General features: G+C 40.5%; 9 protein-coding genes across 9 annotated transcripts; 2 read left to right on the forward strand and 7 right to left on the reverse strand. All coding sequences in view use genetic code 12, as the record gives it.

Annotated features, from left to right (window-relative positions):
• Positions 1-352: 352 nt before the first annotated feature.
• On the forward strand, positions 353-2,194 carry FRE4.1 (Ferric reductase, NADH/NADPH oxidase transmembrane component (7 domains); the record flags this gene model as incomplete). The annotated part of the gene is made up of 2 exons (XM_001383930.1): positions 353-1,949; positions 2,004-2,194. 2 exons carry the CDS (start codon positions 353-355, stop codon positions 2,192-2,194), a joined length of 1,788 nt encoding a protein of 595 aa, XP_001383967.2.
• A 41-nt stretch (positions 2,195-2,235) lies between these two features.
• PICST_58946 (major facilitator superfamily) lies at positions 2,236-3,495 on the reverse strand (the record flags this gene model as incomplete). The annotated part of the gene is made up of 1 exon (XM_001384267.1): positions 2,236-3,495. The coding sequence occupies one exon, from the start codon at positions 3,493-3,495 to the stop codon at positions 2,236-2,238; it is 1,260 nt and encodes a 419-aa protein (XP_001384304.2).
• Positions 3,496-4,244: 749 nt separating this feature from the next.
• MEP2 (ammonia permease) lies at positions 4,245-6,073 on the reverse strand. The gene has a single exon (XM_001384268.1). The coding sequence runs from the start codon at positions 5,870-5,872 to the stop codon at positions 4,334-4,336; it is 1,539 nt and encodes a 512-aa protein (XP_001384305.1). The 5' UTR covers positions 5,873-6,073; the 3' UTR covers positions 4,245-4,333.
• Positions 6,074-9,179: 3,106 nt separating this feature from the next.
• SYP1 (Suppressor of Yeast Profilin deletion) lies at positions 9,180-12,479 on the forward strand. The gene is made up of 7 exons (XM_001383931.1): positions 9,180-10,230; positions 10,300-10,506; positions 10,576-10,698; positions 10,795-11,005; positions 11,066-11,205; positions 11,345-11,397; positions 11,457-12,479. The coding sequence occupies exons 1-7, from the start codon at positions 9,433-9,435 to the stop codon at positions 12,358-12,360; spliced, it is 2,436 nt and encodes an 811-aa protein (XP_001383968.2). The 5' UTR covers positions 9,180-9,432; the 3' UTR covers positions 12,361-12,479.
• A 52-nt stretch (positions 12,480-12,531) lies between these two features.
• YET1 (ER 25 kDa transmembrane protein) lies at positions 12,532-13,131 on the reverse strand (the record flags this gene model as incomplete). Its single annotated transcript, XM_001384269.1, has 1 exon — positions 12,532-13,131. One exon carries the CDS (start codon positions 13,129-13,131, stop codon positions 12,532-12,534), a length of 600 nt encoding a protein of 199 aa, XP_001384306.2.
• A 543-nt stretch (positions 13,132-13,674) lies between these two features.
• Positions 13,675-16,794, reverse strand: MNR2 (manganese resistance protein MNR2; the record flags this gene model as incomplete). Its single annotated transcript, XM_001384270.1, has 6 exons — positions 13,675-14,331; positions 14,359-15,371; positions 15,405-16,172; positions 16,218-16,520; positions 16,557-16,679; positions 16,722-16,794. Coding segments are annotated over 6 exons (2,937 nt in total), but the record flags the coding sequence as incomplete, so codon positions are not given.
• Positions 16,795-17,954: 1,160 nt separating this feature from the next.
• On the reverse strand, positions 17,955-18,380 carry PICST_31143 (predicted protein; the record flags this gene model as incomplete). Its single annotated transcript, XM_001384271.1, has 1 exon — positions 17,955-18,380. The coding sequence occupies one exon, from the start codon at positions 18,378-18,380 to the stop codon at positions 17,955-17,957; it is 426 nt and encodes a 141-aa protein (XP_001384308.2).
• Positions 18,381-18,673: 293 nt separating this feature from the next.
• Positions 18,674-19,762, reverse strand: YMT1 (D-threo-aldose 1-dehydrogenase; the record flags this gene model as incomplete). The annotated part of the gene is made up of 1 exon (XM_001384272.1): positions 18,674-19,762. One exon carries the CDS (start codon positions 19,760-19,762, stop codon positions 18,674-18,676), a length of 1,089 nt encoding a protein of 362 aa, XP_001384309.2.
• A 460-nt stretch (positions 19,763-20,222) lies between these two features.
• Positions 20,223-22,331, reverse strand: PICST_35740 (predicted protein; the record flags this gene model as incomplete). The annotated part of the gene is made up of 1 exon (XM_001384273.1): positions 20,223-22,331. The coding sequence occupies one exon, from the start codon at positions 22,329-22,331 to the stop codon at positions 20,223-20,225; it is 2,109 nt and encodes a 702-aa protein (XP_001384310.2).
• Positions 22,332-23,987: the final 1,656 nt, after the last annotated feature.

Raw genomic sequence — 23,987 nt, forward strand, 5'->3', positions numbered from 1 at the left:
CTTGCTTCCATTCCCGAAGGGCTTAACGTAGTCAGACTGAAGTATCCTTGGTAAAGGAAGCTTTGCCAAACCTCTAGGGGCAATCTAATAATAGTTCACAAGGTCAAAAGCTCCTGAACATATACTAAAGCCCACGTTATTGACAATAGCCTGCTTGACGCAACCGAAAATGGATTGAATGATGAATTAATATTACATGGTAATAAATAATACTTGGAATAGGTAAAAAACTCTGGTGGTATCTAAAAATCCAGAAATTTCTCATAATTATTTCTTGCTTTCCAACATAAGAGTTCTGAACTGTTTCACCAAGATTTATACAATCCAAGACGTCTAAAACCAGTTTGACAAGATGGCATCTCTGATACCCTTTGACGTACAGTATTTTGTGGAAAAGAGTAGAAATAATAAGTACGAATGGTTGGTATTTTTAATTACGATAATTTTGCTCATACTTCATGGAATACTTTTCCACTGGATACCTATTTATCTTCGTTCCAAGAGAACCGAAAATTCTTTGAACAATCCGGGGTACTTTAAGTTCCTAAAGACTTGGGATATCTGGACTAGCTGTATTAAATTAGAAATTCCAGGTACAAAGAAGTCAATTTATTTCCAGCCTAGTGTGGTGCTTCTTGGTGCTTTATTTCTAGTGATTAATGCCGTCTTCTGTTTTGTGGAAACTGTAGACTTAGACTATTTACCAAGATACTATGTTGTTTCCAAGAGAATTCTGAAGGTAGCAGTCGGAAGCTTGCCAACTATAATGCTTGCTATTATGAAGAACGATTTGTTAACGTCCATAAGCGGTTTGCAGCATGATAGGATAACGTTTCTTCATCTATGGTTAGGCAGAATAATGTGGACTATGATTACAATTCATTTTATTATGGCTTGCAAATATTGGCTAGGGTTAGACTTTGTCATAATGATTCTAATTCCACCTCAAATTTTTGGAATGATGGCGTACTGTAGTTTCTTCCTTTTGACTTGGGCAAGTTTGAAGTTCATAAGAAATTTGTCCTTCGATGTTTTTCTTTTGCAACATAGAGTACTTTCCTTCATTATGTTGTTAATGACATTTTTCCATAATCTGGGAAATAGAGCAGCAGTCCTTATTGCAGTTCATTCCGTTGTATTGGATAGAGTTACTTCCAACATTATTAGTTTCGTTCACAAAAGAAAATCACCAACCAAGGGGATGTGTTCATTTGAAGTTTTGGATGAGGATACGATGTCAATAGATATTCCTATTCATGAAGCGGGATACACCACTTCCGCTTGGTATACAATTTTCTTGCCCAGAGTGAGCTGCTGGAAGCCAGGACAACATATTTATCTTTGTGTTCCCAAGGTCAATAGGTTTCAGTTCCATCCTTTCACTATCGCAAGTTTGGAAGAATCTGGGAATATGAAGTTGCTTGTTAGAAAACAAAAGGGATTCACCAAGCGTTTGATGACAAAATTGAAGAAGATGGAAGAAGTGGAAATGTCAAATTTTGAAGACAACGATGGCGAAGTAGAAAATAGAGAAATGGGAATTCACAAGCTCAAAGTGACTTTCACTGGACCTTATGGTGCCAACCATCAAAATTTCTTGAGATTTGATTCTGTCCTATTTCTTGCTGCTGGATCTGGTGGGGCATTTGTGTTTCCAGTTGCTTTGGCTTTGTTAAAGGAGATAGACCTTAGGAATTCTAAGAGCGACTTTTTGCACAGACCAATGAATCCCAAGATCAAATTGATTTGGTCCATTCAGAAAAAAGAAAATATTAGATGGTTTGTGGATCAATTGCAACAGATACTACAGTTGTCAAATTCAATAAATCTTTCCGTGACCATTTACATTACCCAGGAAGTGGAAGAAGAGGTCGACGATGAAAAGTTGATGGATATTTTGTATCACAGTTCTTCTAGTCATAACCGTACACATCTGGACGTCTCAATAGGTAGCAAGGCTACGACCATAGCTTCCAATAACACTCTCATGTATGAATGTTTAGAATTTGTTTTCAAGAGAGCTGACGTTGCTACTCTTATCCAGAAACAGAGCATGAAGTTAAATCAATCACAAGCATTGGCTGTTTGTTCTTGTGGAAGTCCATCTTTCACTAATTCTATAAAGATTCACTGCAATAGTGCAAGAAAAGCAAATGATTCTCCAGATATATATTGTTATACCGAGTCTTTTTAAATTTCATAAATATATGCATGTCTTTATCTATGTATTGTAAGCTACCAAATTTGATTTAAGAAGCCGAATTTCGACAAGTATCCTTTTCTCTTGTTGGTGTTTGGAATGAGCAACCAGAGGACTATGACGGAAGTAAACATTGCGATGAACATCGGAAATACAATATAAGCTCCTGCAAATTGAGATACCAATCCTACCAAGAATGGGAATATGGCTCCACCAGAGGAACCAAATGCGGTTGTAATTGTCATTGATATGACTTGGATTTTCCGAGGAAGTAAACCATCCAGGACAACATATGTGATCATTAGTGGATAAACAGGACCAATTGCTATACCTCCAAGTGTTATGGCAAGAATTTCTATTGGTAAGCTTGGTATTGCCCATGTCAAGATAGCGAATAAAATCGCTAGAAGAGCTAGAATTACATTGCCTCTTCTGGCACCAATTACTTTATGAATCAATCTAGTAAGTACAAGACGACCAAAAGTCACTCCAAACCAATATCCAGAAGCTACATAACCTATTGAGGCAGACTTATTATTTCTGTAATCGCGCAAGTAGGTAGTAACCCATCCACCAATCGCAACTTCAGCTCCTTGGTAAAACAATACGAAGAATGATGTTAACCAGGTCATCCGGTTTTTAAGCGCTTCTTTCATTAGATTTTGTTTGGCAGTCGAGTCTTCTGCATTTTCATCGCCACTTTCCTCTACAGCGTACCAGGGCTTCAAGGCCTCTTCTCCCCTAACAAAGCCAATGTAACAAGTAATTGAATTTATAATCATCAATCCCAACAAAATGAGGTAAAAATAGTTCCATTTGATACCAGCTTCGACATAGGCTGTGGCAATCAAGGGAGATACAGAGGCACCCATCCCATAGCTGCCATGGAAGTAGCCCAAGGCAGTAGACGATTTTTCAAGTCTACTGACAAATACATTAAGTTGAGAAACACATATGCCGACTCCAACTCCACCGAAAAAGAACCCAATTACGATTAATGGATATTTCAGTCCAGTCGAAACAAGTGTATACATTAGCATCGACGAAAGACAGCCTACAACCAAAGATTTTCTGCCAAGTTTGTTCTCAATTGTTGAGGCAAGCGTGGCCACAATAATATACCCCAACGCATTACTCAACCACAAGATGGATGCAACACTATACGAGATGTTATATTGTTCTTCAATGTAGTTTAACAACACTCCTACAGAACCATCAGAGCATCCTAAACTAAATGCCCAAATACAGGCTACAATAACCCGAAACAAGTTCCCTGGAGGATTGGTGTAAGTCATATGGCCAGGACTTTCAGGAGACTGTAAATCATTGTCACCATCTTCAAGGCGTTGTTCCTTCTCGATTTCCAACGCGGCAAGGGATCTCTGATCTACTGCGACATCCATCTCACTCGTCTTGTATTCGAAAGGTGGTCTCCTTTCGACCCTTACACGGGTACCCAAGTCATTGAGCTCGATTTGATCTTGATCAACATATGACTCCAAATTTTGCGAGCTTCCTTCTATCATCCCAAAATGCGAATGAAATAGGATAATAGACAAGCTTTGATGATTTGATATATAATGGAACAGCTACTGTGGAATAACTATAAGGACAGCAAAGTTTCTGTTCAACTCGAACTCTACAGATGACAAAGAGTAGGTTAAATACTACTCCTAGCCGGATAAATCGAGGCTTCCCCACAAATTTCTTGACATCGCTTTCATTTCTATAGGCTGTTCAAAGATGCAAGTTGTTTCTATTTGTCCGGGAAAATTGCCGTTGTCTACACCTTTTCGCAACGGAATATTTTTCGCAACTATAGCACTGCAGGTCGTTTTTAGCTGCGAAGTTCTTATGATTGTGGAGGAATTTGTTGTAGTACAAGTACAAATATAAAGTGTGTCCGCCTTACAGATGAACCTACTAGATTATTAAGCACACGCACCCCAAAGCCAGACACATGACCCTGAATCCATTGTTCGTAAATATTTAGCGGAATATAGAATTATTTTGTGAATTAATTGATGTATAACTTAATAGGACAGAAGAATTGAAGGATAAACTGCATATACAAAGGATTAAATATAGAAGGAAAGATATTAGGAGGAACACTTTGCTGATTTAAGAGGTTGTTCACTTTTTGGATCCGTCGCTTACGGTACCATTGTCTGGACTCACAGAGCCGGTACCATCGGCAACTGTTCCATCAATAGGAGCAGCAGCAGCTTCCTCGGCTTCAGCACCAGCAGAGGCAGTGGCTCTCAACTTTGCAATTCTGGCATCAGTAGATCTAATTGGCTCAAGAACGTATGCAGATTCTTCTGGGTTCTTACCTTCCTCTTCATAATAAGCAAATTCACCAATTTGAGCTAAGTCGGTACCCAACATTTCTTCGTCTTCATGCAATCTAATTCTCAAGAATGGAATCTTGTCCATTACAAACAATAAGATGGCAGTGACGACAAAGGACCAGAGACCAACGGAACAGGAACCAGCAAGTTGGTAACCTAATTGCTTCCAGTGGTGGTTTATCCAACCACCGGCAATTCTCAACGATGGGTCGCCGTAGACACTACCGTCAGCAGCTGCAACGTAGTCAGCAGCAAACAAACCTGTCAAGATGGAACCACAGATACCACCAATACCATGCAAGGCAAACACATCCATACCATCATCAATTTGCAAGACTTCCTTTAAGTCGACAGCGAAGTTACAAACAATAGCTGGAACAACACCAAAAACAACCGAGGTGTATACAGGCACGAAACCAGCAGCTGGAGTGATTCCAACCAATCCAGCGATGGCACCAAGACATAAGCCTACGGTGGACCACTTACCACCGGTTCTGAACCAATCGACAAACATCCAAGTTAAGCCACCAGAGGCAGCAGCCAAATTGGTGTTAACACAAGCGTACCAAGAACGGATGGTAGCGTTACCGGTAGATCCACCGTTGAAACCGAACCAGCCGAACCAAAGGAACACTGTACCCAAGACAATGGAAGATACCGAGTGAGGCTTGTACTTTGGAACCTTACCCTTGGTTAATGGATCGTTTCTCTTACCCAAAATCAAAGAGTAGGCCAAAGCAGCGAAACCGGAGTTTTCGTGGACTGGACCACCACCAGCAAAGTCAAGAGCACCCAAGTTGAATAACCAACCGTTACCACCCCATGTCCAGAAAGCAATTGGACAGTAGACAACAGTCAACCAGATGAACAAGAAGACCATCATAGGTCCCAATCTGGCACGTTCACATCCAGCACCAACCATCAAAATGGCGGTGGTGGCAGCGAACATTCCTTGATACAAGCAGAACAAGATATCTGGGACAGTAGAGACGACGGCTGGAGCAGCAAAGACATTCTTTAAACCAAAGAATTCCAAGTTACCTAAGAAAACAGAAGATCCTGACTTAGAGAACACAAGGGAGTAACCCCAGAAAAACCACTGGAAAGCGGTCAAACAGGCAGCCATAATAGCAGCCCACATAAGCGACAATGCGTGCTTCTTTCTTGATATCCCGGAATACAAGAGACCAACACCTGGAATCATGATCCACACCAAAACGGAGGCAATTCCGATCCAGACAGTGTCGGCTTTGTCGAACTGGGAGTTCAAGTCGTCGGTAAAGACGTTACCACCGTCTTCACCTGTGAAGTTGGCGGACATTTTGTGTATATAAGGGTATCTTTTGACTAACCTTTGTTTGGCTACTGTAGTGAGAATCTATGCGTATAGTGCAATTGGGTTGTAGCTCGATCGACAACTTGAGACCGATCTGGATACAAGTGAGATCTATGTTATTATGAGACCTGTAGTCGAGATCTGATGTGTACGTCAGAAAAACAACGTTAGTTACGAAAGGATTTGCTAGAGAACAAAGACAAAGAAAGAAACAGAAGAAAATCTCCTCTTGCAATTGTAGGTAATAATAGGACTTGCTTGGTATTTATATTTGTAGGGTAGGCTCAAATATTTCATATGGCAGGAGATATTGCCTTATTTGCTCTGCTTGCATTATTTTTCATTGGGTACATGCCTAAATTGCCTGCAACTGCAATTCCACAAATGTGAAGTTTCTTGTCGTGTTTTGTTAGCAGCCGGTATAATCGTTTATCATCGGCCAATGAAATCGCTCCATCAGCAACGGTCGAATCTAGTCACTGCATACTGTTGAACCCAAGCCGCACCGACCCAATTACTACCAATTTACTGATAAGCTGTGTGCAGGTATCGGCAGAGCCAGCGATTACGGTTGAAGGCAATCAGCATTACCATTAAGAAGTAGTTCCTGTCTATACTCATCAACCGGAACCGGGCGACCAGCAAACAGATTTGGGTATCTGAACTGAAACGACCAATGACGTTTGGCCGACGTAAACAAAAGAAAGCGTATTTCCTTATGGGGTACTTGGGGACCGAGCACATGCAAGGTCAAAGTCGCGCTGTGATATCCAATGAGAAAAGTGTGTAATCAACAAATGATTGTTCATTGGGAGGAAATAGCATTAAAATCAATATCCAATATCGAGCTTATTAATTAAGATTTTGACTCTTGACTCATCAGATCGGGCTTAGTCGCTGACGCTAGCAACGGCATTTTTTAGTTTCAAACAATACTCTTGAATTTCGACAGATTCGTTTATTCTCTCAACCTTCCCAGTGTTATTGTGTTCTCATTATTTTCATTTTAGGCGCTTGTGTAACCTTCCTAAACTTAGATAGTGGATACTGGACCAATAATTAGATGGGGCCTTATCTTTTCTTACCAGATAAGGCTGCATAGACTTTCCTTGAACTCGGCCACGAATTTTTCTGTTTTGTGACAGTTTCTTTGCTTGTGTTTGGCCAACGTAGAAAAACCCTCCCCAGTGGATATGTGCTTCCCGTAGTCCGTAGTAAACAAACGACAAACAAACGTTTGGATACAAACGTGAGATTCTTCATTTACGAGTTCTTAACTGTCTCTGTGTACGCTTTGCATATACAACTTTTTCGTAGCCAATTTATCGTACTATCTCATGATAACGACCCCTCAGTGAGAGTTTTTTCATGACAACCGTAGTCGAAGAATCTCTAATGGTGGAGAAGATAGTTACTTTCTCGTAACACTTCTGCATTGAAGGTCCTTATCAGATCAGTTCATTGTCTCTGGCTCAGGCTTTGCGGAGACGACAGCCAAGAAACTGTTGTTCGCATGATGATGATGACGAAATTGTCAAGGGTGAATTATGGTAATTGTCGTGTACCAACTTACATCAACCACTTTCTTGACCTTATCTCTAAGTCTTCCTTCGCTCACCTCTGTATCCACGCTTTGAATTTATTGCAAAATTAACTTGAAGACTCTTCGGTTGTGGTGGGACCATTCCTGTCCACTGATATCATCATTTTCAAAGCCTGCTAGAGACCGGTTCCGGGATCTCTGGGACAAACAATACGATAAGCCACGGCATTCCTAAGCATACAGGCTAAACGAGGAGGGCTATCAGCAGTGTATCTATTGTGTACCCCGTATTTGCTTCTACTGAATCAAGAATCTTAATAAACGTTGTCACAACTTCATAGTGTAGTTAATATATGTGCTTTATGCTTAATAGATAAATTTGGAAAAACAAATACCAAGACGAAAGTCATTGTGTCCAGAGAAAGCATGATGATTTGGCAAAGACTAGTTTCATCCCAAATCACTTAAGTTAATCGAGATGATAGCAGAATAAAAGAACTTCTGAAAACGGACTGTTTCGGCACCACTATATTTGTACAAGATGGCTAAAACTCAATAGAGATAATGAGTCCTGGTATTTTTCTTAGCTGGTCATGTTAGCAGACCGTGCAACAACTTTCATGGTCTTCAGTAGATCTGAACGTGATTATTACCATCTGAACTATTCTAGTTAATGATAGTTCCTACCAGATGATCGTTCACAAGTTGCATTGCTGGTTGTGAGCCATGTGAGATCTAATAGTTTGTGCTATATTTCCAATGTAGATAATATTCTAACTAATTATAATTTTCAAACGTGATTGCAGAACTTTGTTACCCTAGTTGCAGTATAATTCAATATTTCACAGCAAGGTCGAGCTAATGCAAACGGTTTACACAGCTGTCACATTTGACACATAAGATCATGTGGGGTTACGAACTGCAAACAAAAGCGTAAGGCTCAGAGGTTAGAATTAATGCCCGCTGAGACATAAAAGAGATTTTTGATCATTAGGTAGCCAATTGGTTGGCTAGTCTGGATTCGATACTGAGCTTAGCTCTTATCTGGTGTCTATACAATAGTGGCCAACTTCATTTGACATGTGCAGTCTACGGTCTATTAATGCCAATATTAGCCAACTACTTCGGTATTGTGACAACGTAGAAAACATGATATTGAAGAGAGGTGCTTGTTAACGCGGTTATGGGAAGTGTTATTATGGTGTCATTATGGTGTCATTACAACAGGGGTGTTGATTACTGTATACGTTTCAATGAAACAGGGCAATTGGTATTTCAAGAGATTCTCCGCTGTTTCATTTCAGTAATTATATCTGAATCTGTTTCTGCGCTGGTTCGGATTCTAGCCATAAACTCTATTTTGTCCGCGTTAAGTGCTAGCCTAACAATTACTCAGTAGCCTAATTTCATAATTTCTATAATATATAATACACTTCTTTAATACCCCAAGAATCGTGTACATCTTCATTTCCCATATATTCTTCAAGACATCCCTCCAACATCTTTTCTATTACGTCCTCGCCATAGTAGTAGCCTCATTATGCCAAAAGTCTCACACAGTCCCATACTGTCCTGGAAGAGAAACCCGCGCCTGTCTCCACAACATCCGCCAGTTCCAGGCTCACGTTTCTCTGTGGTGGGATTTTGTCGCTAGCCTAATTTTTCAATCTCCATATTTTAAAATTGAAACTGAGAAACCAATTAGGAATTAAATAACCGTTCTACTCTTTTTTTGCCTATTGGTTTCTGCACCCCCAATTGCTATCACCATCGCATCCAATCCATCTCTACAACATCGTTGTATACGTCAAGTTCACCTGAACAATCTATACCGTTTGTTTCAGATAGCATCGACGTCAGCTTTCTTTTTTTGCTTCTCCAGTTTTGTCTGGAATATTCAATTTGTCTCTGTTGAATTTCAATAACCTGCGAGGATCAAATTGACTTTTATTGTCTACACAACCTGCAATTTTATTAATCTTACCTACTACTTGCCTATAAGATGTCTGAGGACTCGTTCAATTACCCCACGTCCATTCTCACGTCCAAGACTCCAGAACAAGCGGCCAAGATTCTACCCAATGGTTTGAACTCCGCCTACAAGCTCTTGGACACCGACCTTTCCCGGTGGTTCAAGGAGTACGCGTCAGTATTACAGACTTATAACAGTGGCTTGAGGAGTTTGCTTGCTACCGGAAATGAGATGTTTAAAGAATCCAATAATGATGGAGAGTTCTCAAATTTTCCTCGTCATTGGAACTGTTTTCTCGCTTCTTTGCAAATCGAATTGAATAACAATGACGAGCTTCTGAACAGCATCAATAACGAGATCATCCGTCCACTCCGTGATGTTGTGGACAAAGATGTGCGTCTTTCAGAGTTGCTTATCAACTCTCAGGAATTGCAGGAAATCAGTGACGGTTTGAAAAGCACCAAGAGCAACGCAGAAATGCAGTGGAACTACAAGGCCCCACAGATCTTCCAGAATTGGGAAGATTTCAAGAAGTACGAAACTCAGTTGCTTTTTGATATTGTGCTCAACTACTTCCAGAGTCAAAATTCCAAATTAACCAAAGAGTTGACCAACAACGAGAATCTGACCAACTACCTTTTGAAGAACTTCAAGTTGGACAACGAGATGCAGTTCCATTTGGAATGGTTGCTTCACCACAAGTTCGAACCTGCCAAAGACGGATTCGTTCAACAGCAGCAAAAGCAACAACAGCACCAATTGAACAAACAGCTGCATCCTCAACAACGTGAATCTTCACAATCACATCATCCAAGCAAGAGGTTCAGCGTATTACCAAGCTCAAAACATCATCAAGAACCTCCAAGTACCTCTTCATCTTCTATCAACTCTGGCAAGAAGCTGAACAAATTGAAGTCTAGGGTTGGTTCAATCTTTGGCCGTAGCAAGAACAAGAGAGGTAAAGCTGGTAAGAGTGACACTATTCCTGAGACTGAGTCGATCACTTCTGAAACGAACTTGCCCAGAGGCGACTTGACACAAATGCATACCAGAGCTTCGTCTATTACTTCCAGAGGTAATTCATACAGACGTCCATCAGGAGCAGTTTCGACCCATGGGCCATTACCACCCACTCCATCTAGTGCTCATACTCTGACGTTCCCATCAACTCAGCGTACTCAATCCTCTGGACTTGTATCGCAACCAGCTAGTGCTGCTCCAGAAAAGGAGACTCCACATCTTCCTTCCAGTTCAGTTGCTGCTGAAGTTGGATCTCTGACCGTAGCTCTGGAGCCTGTTCAGCCTCCTCAGTATTATAATAATTCTAGGACACTCGCTCCGCCAATCACCAGCAGCTCCAGTCCTTTGAATCCAAACAAGCTTCCACCGCAGTCTATCCAAGAGGAACCTCCAGTTGCAGAGTCTCCAAACGTTGTCAAGTACAAGGACACGGATTCTTCTTCTGACGAAGAGGGACCGGAGGACATTCAAAACAATGGTAGATCGATGTTGCAGAAGCATGATCTCGAGCCAGAAGACGAAGCTCAAGGAACTTCTCCTAGAGACTCGTATCCATCTTTGGCCCCTCCACCACAATTGCCAGGTTCGTTTATCAGAAGCAACACCAACGGTACTGTCAATTCTTCGGATCCACATTTATCAGATCCTAGATCTCGTCAAAGCAGCTCAGGCAAGTACAGCTTTGAAGCTGGCGATGACCAGAAACCAATTGCGGCTACTCCAAGATCGCAATCTGAGAACGTTTTTGAATCACCTCCAGAACTGGAGTTGCCAGAGCCAAATGTAAGCGACGTCCAATTGAAAGCAGTTGCTGAACCAGAGACTAGCAATGGTTGGGCAGGAAAGACTGCTATTGGAGCTGGTGCAGCAGCTATTGGAGCTGCTGGATTGGCTGCTGCCGCGGGAGCTTTGGGTTCAAGAGCTCCACCTCCACCTCCCTCCAGAAAGGTTATTCACCATCAAACAGCTGATGAAGTTTCTGCCTTGCCTGCTACTCCAGAAAGACAAATTCTGACTCAGCCTTCGAGAAACAGAAGCGAAGTTACTTCGCAAATGTTCCACAACTTACCTAGTGCTCGTGAATCTTTGGTACAACCACATGCTACTGGTGGCTCTTTTGCTCCTTTGGTAAGTCAAGACACGGGGATGTCGTCGTTGTCCAAGAGTGACTACTTCAAACATTTTGACACTGGTTCTGAACCGGTGACCAAGGGTTTGAACGCTTCGATTGCCGATGTTGTCAACGCTAATTTCAAGGATGGACAATTGGTAAAGTCACAATTGATAGGTGAAGTAGCTTTTACTTACATTCCAGAGGATGCTACGGCAAGTTTGCCTGTGGAACCAATCTTGGTGAGGATCCCTAATAGTTTCGATAAGGTGATATTGAACAACTCATTTGTAGACAAATTGGAAGACGAAGTGTTCAAGATTTCACCAGCATTGGTTTCGTCTAAGACTTTGGGAGGTATCAAATATTTGCTCAAATTGAACGAAACTCAAGTTCCAATCATAGTGCAGCAAGTGTGGAGGTATGAAGATCATCAAGCCAGTTTGGTGGTCAAGTTGAGAGTAAACCCCGCTATTAGAGAAGAGGTCGTAGTAGAGAACTTGTTTGTATCTGTTGCCTTGAAGAGCAACGTCCAAGCTACATCGGCTTCTTCCAAGCCACAGGGTGCATTCAACAAAGAGAAGAATAGAATCACTTGGAGATACACCCAGCCGTTGAAGTTGGGAGGAGATGTTGTTGAAGAGAAGTTGATTGCAAGATTCATGACCAATGGTAAGGGTGTTGAAGATGAAGCTGGAGTTCAGCTCAAATTCCTTATTCATGATCATCCCATCAAATTTGCAACCATTTACAGCTACGAAGACAAAACCAAGGAGATTGCTCTGGTGAGAAACATCACCAGTGGTAACTACAGTGGCCATGCCTAGCCTCTGTTTTTGAAAAGTTATTAAGCCAAGAAAATATATTGATATTCATTGTTTTTATTTATGCGTATACATTTCGAACTTTGCGTTATTACACTTTACATAAAAAGATTCCGACTCAAGTTGTGTAACTGTATAATAGCGACTGCAGAAGTACTTCTGTGGTTTAATTCCCTAATCACTCTTTTTAGATGACTTCTGTTCTTCCGGACTCAAGGTGTCATAGGCCGTCTGTAAACCTCTCAATTGCTTCTTGAAGGCCTGGATATCCTGTTCTTTCAAACTGATGAGCTGCTTGTACTTTTCGACTTCACCATCTTCCGATTCGTACTTGGTCTTCTTTCCAGCAAGTAACGATCTGTATTCGCTTTCCTTCTTCACCAACTTTCTGACAATGGTTATCACAATGCCAATAGCCAACATCAAGTACAACACAGCTCCACTCAAGTAGAGGTTTCTTTGCGAATAGAACTTGGTAGCCAATTGGTCATATGTCAATTGTTGTGTTGGATTTCTATGATCATTGCTGCTAACAAAGAAAGGATCAGAGTATCCCAGGATACGCTTCAATCTGTTGACACAGTCCAAGAACTGTAACACCAACAATATGATGCTGAACGCTACACCCACTTTAAAATTCTGAGATTTTTGAAGAACCCAGGTGATGTCGACGATCTTCGCTCTGATTGGATGAGGAAGCGGAAGTACAAGCAAGAGAAGCACAACCATCTGGCCAATTAAAGTGGCGAAAACAAGAGACATTTGAATACTCATGGTGAACCAATTTACACTGTAGAATATGGAGCCAATTGGAAGACTAAAATGTTGATCGAGTTCTGATCTGAGAATTAATTCAATTGAGTATTAGAATTCGACTGTAGATGATTAATTGAAAGATCAATCAACTAAATTATCAGAATATCAGAATATGTGATATAGATATCTCAAGTAATTCAGAGTATGAGACACTACTAGATTAATCAGTAATAGATACAATTGTAATTTTTAGCTCCGATAAAGGCAAATCTTGGTACTTCAATCTCAAGTATAAAGACCTGCTGAAATGATATCTTTCAATAGTAAAGGACAACCTTTCTTGAAACAGTCGTTCCATGCTCCTCTTCTTAACATGTGAACAAACGACTGTACGTGGCGAGATGAAATTTCCTGCATGTTTGTACAGAGTTGCAACCTAGTTGCAAAATAGACGACCTAAATTATCCATAATCCCAGTTATTACCAAAACTACAGACATGGCTAAATAACCAAAAGTTCTTTTCTATTTATTATCTGCATTAAATTGCGGCACCCAGCTACCTACAACCCGGTAACTTTCCGGGCGTAATTGTAAGCTACTATACTAAAGAGACACATGAATCCTACGATCGAGTAGAACCATGTCAAACTGTCATACTCTTGTCCTGGAACTACACAGTTCATACCCCATAGACCAGTTACAACGTTTATCGGCAATACGATCGTACCCAAAATTGTGATCTTACCCAACACATCATTGGTATCGTTGTTGACCTTCGTCATGTCGATATTGATTTGGGCCAAGTAGTTCGAGTGGAAACGGGCCAACAACTTCTCATAGTGATTCAAAGACTGAACCATAGTTACAACGTGATCTTGGATATCTCCCAAATACATACCAATTTCTCCTTTGCTCGAAGTCTTGTTACTTTCAGCCATCGCTTCGCTGAATCGCTTGCTGAATCCCTTGATGACATCTGCCTTGGATCCTAGCAAACGAAGCACAGACATAACTCGTTTTCTACATTCACCAATACGACGCAACATGTCTCCTTTTCGTTTCCAACCTAATATTCTAGATGATGTAGATGAACTCTTGGAACTAGTCTTGGAAGAATTTTCAGATTTAATTTTTCTCAATCTTGATCCAATACCATGGTCGACAGTGGACTTCGATCTCTTTCTCCAGATGAATACATTATCCTTATTGGAATTGCGCTCAGGGAAGTTTGTCCTTCTTCTAACTGGCTTTTTTGGTGGGCTATGATGTGATTCTTCGTTTTCGTCACCGGAATCATCGGATTCTGAATCGTCGTCAGAATCCTCACCCGAATGCATTTTCAATATTGCATCTTCAATAGAGTTCACTTCCTCCTCTATGCTGTCAATCATAGGTGCAAACGAATCGGTGATATCATCGATTAACGCATAGCAGATCCAATCTGAAGTGACGGTCAAGTACTCTCGTAACAAACGTGCTCTTCTTCTAACATTAATTGGATGAGGTGTTGCCGAAAAATGGAATGTAATTACGGCATTTTTGAATACGATCATGTACATGTTCAATGGCAGCAACTCACCTTCTCTGATCTTTTTGCCCTTCGATTTCATGGAAGCAGACTCTTTTGTTCCTTGAATGAAGGACGGTGGTCTAGAACGCTTTCCAGTCTTCTTACGAGAAATACGATTGAAAGCGTTCCTAATCCACGACCTGCGCTCGGGACTACCAAAAATACTGCTAGCATCATCTCCATCATATCCTTGTTCATATAACTCTTGTAGTCTATTCATCTTCTTTTCGTGTTCCTTAGCTCTTTGCTTTCTTCTCTCATATACGACATCAAATGATGTAAAACAGATAAAGTAGTAGGACTTGAATAGTTCAACTTTCTCACGAGTTTCACCCAAGAAGATATCTTCTGTTGTCAAAGGATGGATTCCAAAAGTCTTGGATAAAACTTTCATTTCTTCTTCTGTTGGATCAAGTACATCTAACCAGAATGGGATGTACCGAGGCTCAACTTCCTCCGCTACTGAAGGCACAGTGGTGGCTGCCCCAGGAGTATCAAGACCTGATTTCGAACCTGTTCTGTTCAAGTTGTTCGTTGACAAATTAACAGGTTCAGAAGGAACAGCAATGGATGGAATGTTATTAGACGATGGTGGAGAAGTAACAGGACCACCATTTGTTGAGTTCAAGCTAGAGTAATCTTGAGAATAATGCGAAGGTTGAAATAAATCCTGGAGTCTTGTGAATACTGTCTTCTCCTCTGCATCGCGTTCCTCGTCACGTTCCTCTAATTCCTCTTCGTTAGATTCAGCAATATCCAAAAGGTCTTCAATATTGTCGACACCACCCCTCCACTTCTTGTTCAAAGAAGTGGTATTCTCCTCGCCAATTATTGGCTCTTCTGAAATTAATCCTCCTATGGTTGGGGCATGGATAGTTTTCTCAAGATCTTCTCTGAAGTATGTGAATCGACACAATTTCCCATCCACCTTGCCCGTTCTCAGATCATATTTGCTGTTCTTCAAATGGGCACGCAGAGGTTGATGTTGCAAGATAGTAGGGATTTGTTCTTTGGAATGGTCCCATGGCTGTATGGGCGTTGGTCTCACACGAAAAGAATCTTGCAAACTATCCAAAGAGGCGACCTCATCAATTTGACGACTAGCTACTAATGGCGTTGTTTCGGTTGCGCTGTCGTCAATTTTGTTCTCTTGCTGATTTTCTTTAGGCAGAACAGAAGTTTGCCGTTCTACATGCTGCCGAGCTACCGGTTCTCTGAAGTTAACGTTCGGTGAGCCTTGCGAAAGCTCGTTTCTTTCTTCTTCTGCTTCTTCAAATTCTTCAAGAACAAACTCTTCCAAGAACTTCAAGTCGGGCCACTGGTATGTGCTTTCTTTGTTTCCAGCATCTTCATGACCGTAATAGTCAGGAAAACAAACATCATCCAAGGACGTGGAATCACTCGAATGATCAGATGAAGGATTTGAACCTCCAAACTCCAACGAGTTGAGCGAATAACGGTCGTGATCATCGTTATGGCCACTACGATCTTGATACAGCTCCTCGTGTTCGTCCTCTTCTTCGTCTGCTACACTGAATGGATTACTCCAGGTCTGTGCACGAGCTACCAACCGCTGATCACGAGCATATTTGTCCATGTCCAAAGCAATAGGCGCATATTTCGCATTCGTTGGGGAAATTGCGCTTCTTGGTCCTTGCGCAAGAGGGTCACTTTGGGTTAATAAACTCTGGAGATTTCTGTTCGTTAGAGGTAAGCTAGGTTCTCGTGACATGACCCGGCCACTACCACCTGATGAATGGACAGAATCGGCCGTGTATCGTCTGGTTAATGTCGTGGGTTTATCACTGTTATCATTATCACCATTCAAGTTATCAGCTATAAAATTGGCATTGTATATCTGTTGCTGTGTACTTCTACGTCTTGATCTAGCTGGCGAAGAGTGAAGATGGGCTAAATCGTTATGGAGCCGATGATCAATATATACTCCTGGGTTGATTTCCCTAGCTTTATTGACACTATCGCTGGGTTCTGCTGCTCCTATTGCCAGTCCAGAGTCTGTTTCTACTGCGTTGACACCGTTGTCACTGCTCATACTGTTTCTTGTGTGATTATTGATGTTGAACTGTGAAGAAGCACTAGATGAAGATTCGTTCTCAGAGCTGGCATTGGGAATATAGTTGGCTGTGGGGAAGGTTCTTCTCCTCTTGGACTTCGCAGTCATCTGTGTTGATTTGAAATTGCAGTCAGTCTATAGATATTATTAGAATAATTGGTGAGTGCGTTGTTTGAGGTATGCTCTTTGAATTGGGTTAGAAAAGGTATCTGGAATTCGTCAGCAATGTGATATCTTTAAGTAATCCTGTCAGTCTTAATGTAGACCTAACGATTAAAATTCACAAGCGTATAATAATAGTATCTTTTTCTGGAAGTCATAAAAAGAAACCTCTGATTCCACAAACCCAGTGGACAATTCCAAGAACATATGGTTATCTGATCTGCTAAATTGGCCAATTGGGTAGGATGCACTCACGTGACCTTTATCGTTCTAATCTGAGCCATAGGAGGCTGGTACAGTAGTCAAGGTAGCGGAAGCAGAACGGGTGTTGCGCTGCCGGATAATTGGTACTTAGACTAGGTAATACGTAATTCTCACTGTAGTGACTATAAATGTCTACATATGTGCGAGGCTACATTCAGTACCGTTTGCTGGTACTAATGTTTGGTCGGCTAAATTGTGGAAGCGAGGCTTTGGGTGCGAAAAATCTGACTGTGATCTATGAAATCGAAAACTGCTACAGACAAGAAGGCTATGGTTGTTTCTTAGCATAGGGAACCATCTTAAAGTGATGTGAACGAAAGTCCTTAATCATATAACAAGGAATTCAAATTGCTGTTTCTTCTCTCTGATTTGAAAGTTTGTCTTATGTGTACATGCTGTACTAATCCTTACATGTTTATCGGGAAGCTTAAATGTGCAGCAACTTTCATGTTGATTTGTCTCTAGTCGCCGGACGGAACCTCTATCATCCCCTCTTCAGCATCGGCCTTAGCTATGGACTTTATGGGGACGCTGGTTTTTGTCAATTGCTCAATGAATAGAAATTGCGTAAGATATCTATCCTGTGATTTCACAACATTCTCAATGACGTCACAACTGCTGAATCTAAAATGAAACATTTGAAGTATTTGGAATTCTACAAACATTGTTCGGTGTAATTCATTCAGTTCGCTCTCTCTACATCGCTAATAATTATTTTGGTATCTATTTTGAACTTCCCTCGTTATGAATATCGTTGTTACAATACTCTTCTATTCATCAGCATCACTGATGTGTTCTTCTTCTTCGATTTTGGCAGCTTTCTTTTCTTCAGTCTCATCCTTATGCTCTGCCTTCTCCTTCTTGTCTGTCTTTTTGTCTACCTTCGTCTTCTTTGGGGATGGTGCCGATCCTGACGAGCCTCCATTGAGAATATCCAACGCCAGCTGGATCTTGTTGGTTGAGTCCAAAAGCTTGTACCATGTATCCTCCGTCAAAGATATTCCTTTTTTTCCAGGTTTCTTTTCACCTGAATCTTTGTCAATGTAGAATTCTCTGATATCCACCAAATTGATGTTGTTGAACTTTCTGATTGTAACTTGCTTCTTCTTGTCCAATTCAATCACAACCTCATCGCCAGAACCAGAGGATACCCCTCCAGCTCCAGCTCTATTACTGAATGTCCTCTTGTACGCCATTGTGAAGATTCTCTTATACGGACCGGGATATCCACAATGAATAAATAATCACTGATAGTTTTGAGTCTCACTAAACCCACGCGAATGTACGCATTTTTTCAGCACAAATTTCGCGCAACTCTCTTCGATTTCATCCCATATATCACTCAACATAAGTACATAGCAATAAAATCACAGATACCATTATTAATAACCTATATCTCCATCATGTATCATATAATGTATTGTATTTTCTAGATGCTCCAATCTATGCAATAAAAATCTATTCATTTTTCTATAGTATACCTTTTTCTCTATTGCCTTCCATCAATACCACTTGGCCAAACCTCGTTAAAGTGCTCTGGGCCCAATAAGTTCTTGACCTTCTCAAACAAAATATCATCCTTGGTGTTGATATTGTCAATGTTGTTCTTCACCTGCCAGTAGCATCTGATGGCAACATCTAACTCTTCAACATTAGAAACTCCCAACACAATCGAGGTAGAAGGATTCCAATGAAGATTGCTTGAATCAGCCTGGTGTACAGTTTCAAACAACCATTTTCTCAAAGCAAAACGTGTAGCCAAATCTGCCAATTCCAAGCCATTGTACTCCTTCTTCAAGAGGTGAGCAATATCGTAAACCTTGTCCTTGAGCTCCTTGGATGCTGGATGGAACGAATGTGTTATGTCCGATCTCAACAAAGACATACTGAGAATAGATCCGTTAGACAACTTCTTGAGCTTACAGTCGTCAAAGAACTGGTCGTAGAATTCAAATAATCTTGTGTTTTGAATACAGCCGTTAGAATATGATAAAACAGCATCCAAAGGTCCAATCTCTGGAATCCCTACACTCCGGGACGCAATCTTATGCAAGAAACGAACAGGATACCCTGAAATACCGAAGTTTTTGATGAGACCTTCGGTTTTCAACAATTTCAACTCTTTCAACGCATCAAAGATTTCGTCTTCTTTTACAAACTCGATATCGTGCATATACACGAGATCAAGATACGATGTGTTCAATCTCTCCAACGATCTCTCTACAGATTTACGGACACTATCACGCGAGTAGTCAAAATCGTCAAGCTTAACTCTTCCAGCTTTGGTACATATGTAGTACTCTTGTCTTGGGAAAGAAATCTTCTTGAGAGCTTCTCCCAAGAGGATCTCTGATGGACCATAGTAGGGCGAAGTATCGATAGCATTCAACCCTTTGGCAAAAGCATCTTCAAGAATCTCCTGGATAGGGAGACTGCTGGGGTTCAGCGAATACTGTGTGTTGAAAACAGCACCTCCTACAACCAAAGGTGGCAAGTTAGCTATGGAATAGGGTTGGACAACAATGGAGTCTCCGATAGCTTGCGACTCATTTGTCTGTGGCTCTAAAAATTCAGGCATTATAATATTAACAATATGTTTTGCTTCACTCTTCCATATAGAAAGATATATAACTTTGACTAGACTAAACAGACATTAAAGTCAAATTAGAAATATCTGCTTATCAGATGGAGAAAAAAAAAGAAAGTATATTATTAATCTATTGGCAACGGGTTCCAGAATTTTTCTCATCTGTGTATAAATGGTAATTGCAAAATCGCACCTGGGAATCACACCATCTAACAAAGATAGCAATAGAGACAAACGGCACAGAATATAAATGTTGTATTGTTAAATGAACAAAATTTTCGATAGAATACAAAGGACACGTCGATGAGTTCCCTCCATTTCTTCTTGGTATTAGAATTTTTAAGTTTACCAACTTAGTGGCTCTCTATTCTACACTCGCTTATCTAGTATGTAGCATTGATTACTAAAAATACAATCACGAAGTAAACCTTTTATAAATACAGTCGATTTTCTAAAAAACATTCATGCCTTCTACCAAGTAGTTGCCTGGTACTAAGCCGACTACCCCTTCTCGATCGAGACAGTTGCTAGCCAACTCGCATAAGTACCAGTTGTCCTCCTGTTTGTGGATCACGTACATGTTCCAGCCCTTCTTGAAGAACAATTCCCCATGTTGTTGAGGCTTGTATGAGTATCTGGCTCTTGCCTTTGTCACAAAAGCACTTTTTGTGACAGGGGTTATGGCCTGGCCCTGGTTGGTATATGATTTACTGGGCATGCTCAGCAAGGAATGTCTCTTCCTACTATTATTGCTGATATCGACAACTGTTTTCATCAGCTCTGAGTCCAAACCCAATATTTGTTCGTTTGATGAAGTAGTTAAGGGTGCGATCATTGACTTGGGTCTCTGTTGGTGAAGTTTTTCTGAAAATTTTGATCTGGGTGCTGGCGACGAGAAATTAATAGATCCATATCTAATGGCAACTTCGTCATGATCATCAACATAGTCGGAAGCAGATCTGTATTGGCCATTAGGTTCAGTTCCTGTTCTATTGACTTGTTCTTCGATTACGTTTGCTTCAGAACGTTGGGACCTTCTAACCGATCTTCTGAATTGATTGACATCACCATTTCCTCCCGAGTTCAAATCTTCCAATGCCTTGGCAATGAAATCAATAGAGAAGTCTTTCATGATAGGAACTGGCGTAGCTTCACTTTCCAATCTTGGTTTGTTGGTATTCAAAGATGGAAGTTCCTTGGATTTTCTGTTAATCTGCTCTTGGAACTGAGACAATTGCTTCTCGGTCCTTCTGGGAGAAGCCCAGTTTCTCTTTCCGCCATTTCCTGATCCCGTGGAATAGTTTGAGCTGGAATAGTTTGTTGGACTCGAGTAGTTAGAGTTTGCGGAACCATTACTGTTACCAAATTTGGCTTTGTCTTCATTTATCGAGAACACATCATTCTTGTTATCATCAGGAATTGAGCTGTATCCTGAGCTTTCCGACTTTTTGGTCTTAGTGTGTCTCAAGTCTATTGGGGCTAAATCAGTAGGTGCTTTTCTTGTAGGAGAAGGCGTATTTGGTCTTGATACGTTTTGGGAGCCTGGTGGAGGGAGATTTGGAACAAGTTTATTAGCTGCGTTTGCAACCTGAGTAGTCATTTGTGAGTATGTGGAATATGATCTTGATAATATTGGAGCAGGCTCCGGATCTTGGCCGTTGGCTATAGTATAATCTTCTTTATCTTGTGACTCATTTTGTCCGGACATGAAATCTACAAACTTAGGTTCGTTATAAATCTTGTTTCCCGTTCCATAAGCCAAGCTGAACTCCGATAAATCTTTTGGTGGTTGTATTTGGGCAAACACTGATCTTGCCAAATCAAGAGCCTGATCGTTATCAACACATAAAGTGGCAATATTGTTGCAGAAATTAAAGCAGTTGACCTTGCAGGTTTGGATTCTTTCGATTTCCAATTTGTATAAATCCTGGAGGGAGATGGCCCAGTCTTTCTTGTAGAAATCGTTGAGCTCTCTGTAATTTGTCAATGCTAGCTGGTAGTTGTTTCTCGATGCTGAGATGGTCGAATTGAGTTTATTATACTTAGCCTCGTGCTTTTCCAACTCCTTACCCCAAGTAGTTTGCATAGACAATCTGAGTGATTTCATTTGGCTACAGTCATGTTGGTATTTTGCTTTGGTTATCTCTAACGATTTGAAGGCATCATTTTTACGTGCTATGAGTTTCGACATATGTGACTCGATTCGGTTGACTTTCTTGGTGTAGATACGATAGAAATCGTTGATCTTATCGTAGTTTATATGGTTGATAGATTTTACGAACTTTTCGTTGTTTTGCACCATATGCTTGTTCTCGACCATTAGTTTATCGAGAGATTTTTTGAGAGCACCAGTTTCTCGTGTTCCAACTATGTATTTCAGATTCAACTTGTCTAGACGTTTGGAATAGTCTTTTTCAATGTTCATTCTTTCTTGATAGTAGTCGAGAAGTTCCTGAAGTGTCTGGATAGAGTCTCTCATTCTGGTTTGAATAGCGAGGAATCCCATATCGTTCTTGCCCCAGAAGCTGTTGACAAATGCAGTAGGCTGGTCTTGTCTCATTCTGATGTGATTATGGGACAGTTCAACAGTGTTTAGTAATGTGTTTTGATTTTGATTTCAGAAGTCAAGTGAAGTTCTTGGACAATTAGTAGCCTTCAATTACAAGTAAATTCTTCTTTGAGGGTAGCTGGATACGCTTGAAGATTCTTGCTTCCAATTGCCTTTGTCTTTAAATTGCAATGAATACACCTTTTTCAATCTTTTCAGGTTATGGAGATAGTAAAGTGACGCAGTTGACTTGATCTTCAATTCTCAAGTTTTATATCGATACTACTGAACACAGTTTCTTGTCAGCTTTCTTTGTATGTTAATAGCAGGTCTTTTCTCAAAGAGAATGGCTTATTATTCTTTTTATTGAATATCTTCAGCTCAGACGGTTAATATGTTTGTTTCCGCTTATGGACGAATTATAAACAGAGCTTTTTTTTGTCGCACGCCAGATTTAGATCGAACTCCAGTCGCAAAGAAGGGTACCGGAATTTGGTAGAGACGCAAGAGAAGTTTCTATTTTGGAACATCAAAGTTTATGTTTACTCTATTTGCATATAGATCGAAATCATTGAAATCATTGAAATCATCGTAGCTTTGGAAGTTTAGTGATGTGTCAATCAAATAATCAATAATATGGAGGTATGTGAGAAAGAGACAAATCGAGAAAAAACGAGAGCTTCAACACACTAAAATTAGACTCACAAAGCAATTTGAAGATCAAGGAATAGATCATCATGATGAGGGAAAGCAATGAATAGAAGGTAAATTCAGCTAAGAAAATTGACAGTAAAATTCCGTTTTGCCAACACAGAATTATTGCAATTGTTTCAAGGGTCCAACAAAAACCACACCAACACCAATGCTAAGACTAAGCCAGTCTGGCAAATCACTCAGTTGAACCGGATGATAGATACCGACAATGTTTCGAGAAGTAACCGGAAAACCTCATCCTTATCTTCCGAGACCGGTTGCAAAATGTCGATATATGGCAGAATGCAATTCTCAAAATGACTCGCATACGTCATTATTGTATCATAAAAAGATTCTGAAGCTCGGACCGAAAGAGACTACAGTAGACAAACTTTTCATACTGCAAAGATATTAGCATTGATATCTCAGCCGTCATGGAGCTCACGGATACCCCTGCCATGACCAAAGGGACTGTGCAACAAAGCATCTCAATACAAGAGACATAGAATTAATAGAGAGAAGCTACATTGAGACCAGAGGGTTTGGAATAGTACAGAAGAAAATTGTATTTCACGAGATATGAGCACTTCCCATTTGCATATATTTCATTTCTCAATACAATCTCGCAACTGTGGAGCCATGCTAATACTTCTTGAAATATTACTGTCATTCCCTCGGTCGATCTTGTCCGGAACAGTGGAACGGTCACTGACATCGGAAGTAGGGCGGTCCGATAAACGTGATTATTTCCACGTGGTATAATACATAAACAGATCCGGCGCTGTTCCGATGTGTCTAGATAAAAGTCCGAATGCAGGACATGACTCGTCTATAGCCGTCTGAAGATGATTTTAATTATTAGCATTCATTATCTATAATATAAAATTTTTAATATTGTTCGTTTTTGTATTTTTCTATATAATAACTAGCTCTGGCTGTTTTTCAATATTTTCCGTCAGACTTCCTATGAATATA

This window comes from Scheffersomyces stipitis, chromosome 4 (assembly GCF_000209165.1).
Source record: "Scheffersomyces stipitis CBS 6054 chromosome 4, complete sequence".
NCBI lineage: Eukaryota > Fungi > Ascomycota > Pichiomycetes > Serinales > Debaryomycetaceae > Scheffersomyces > Scheffersomyces stipitis.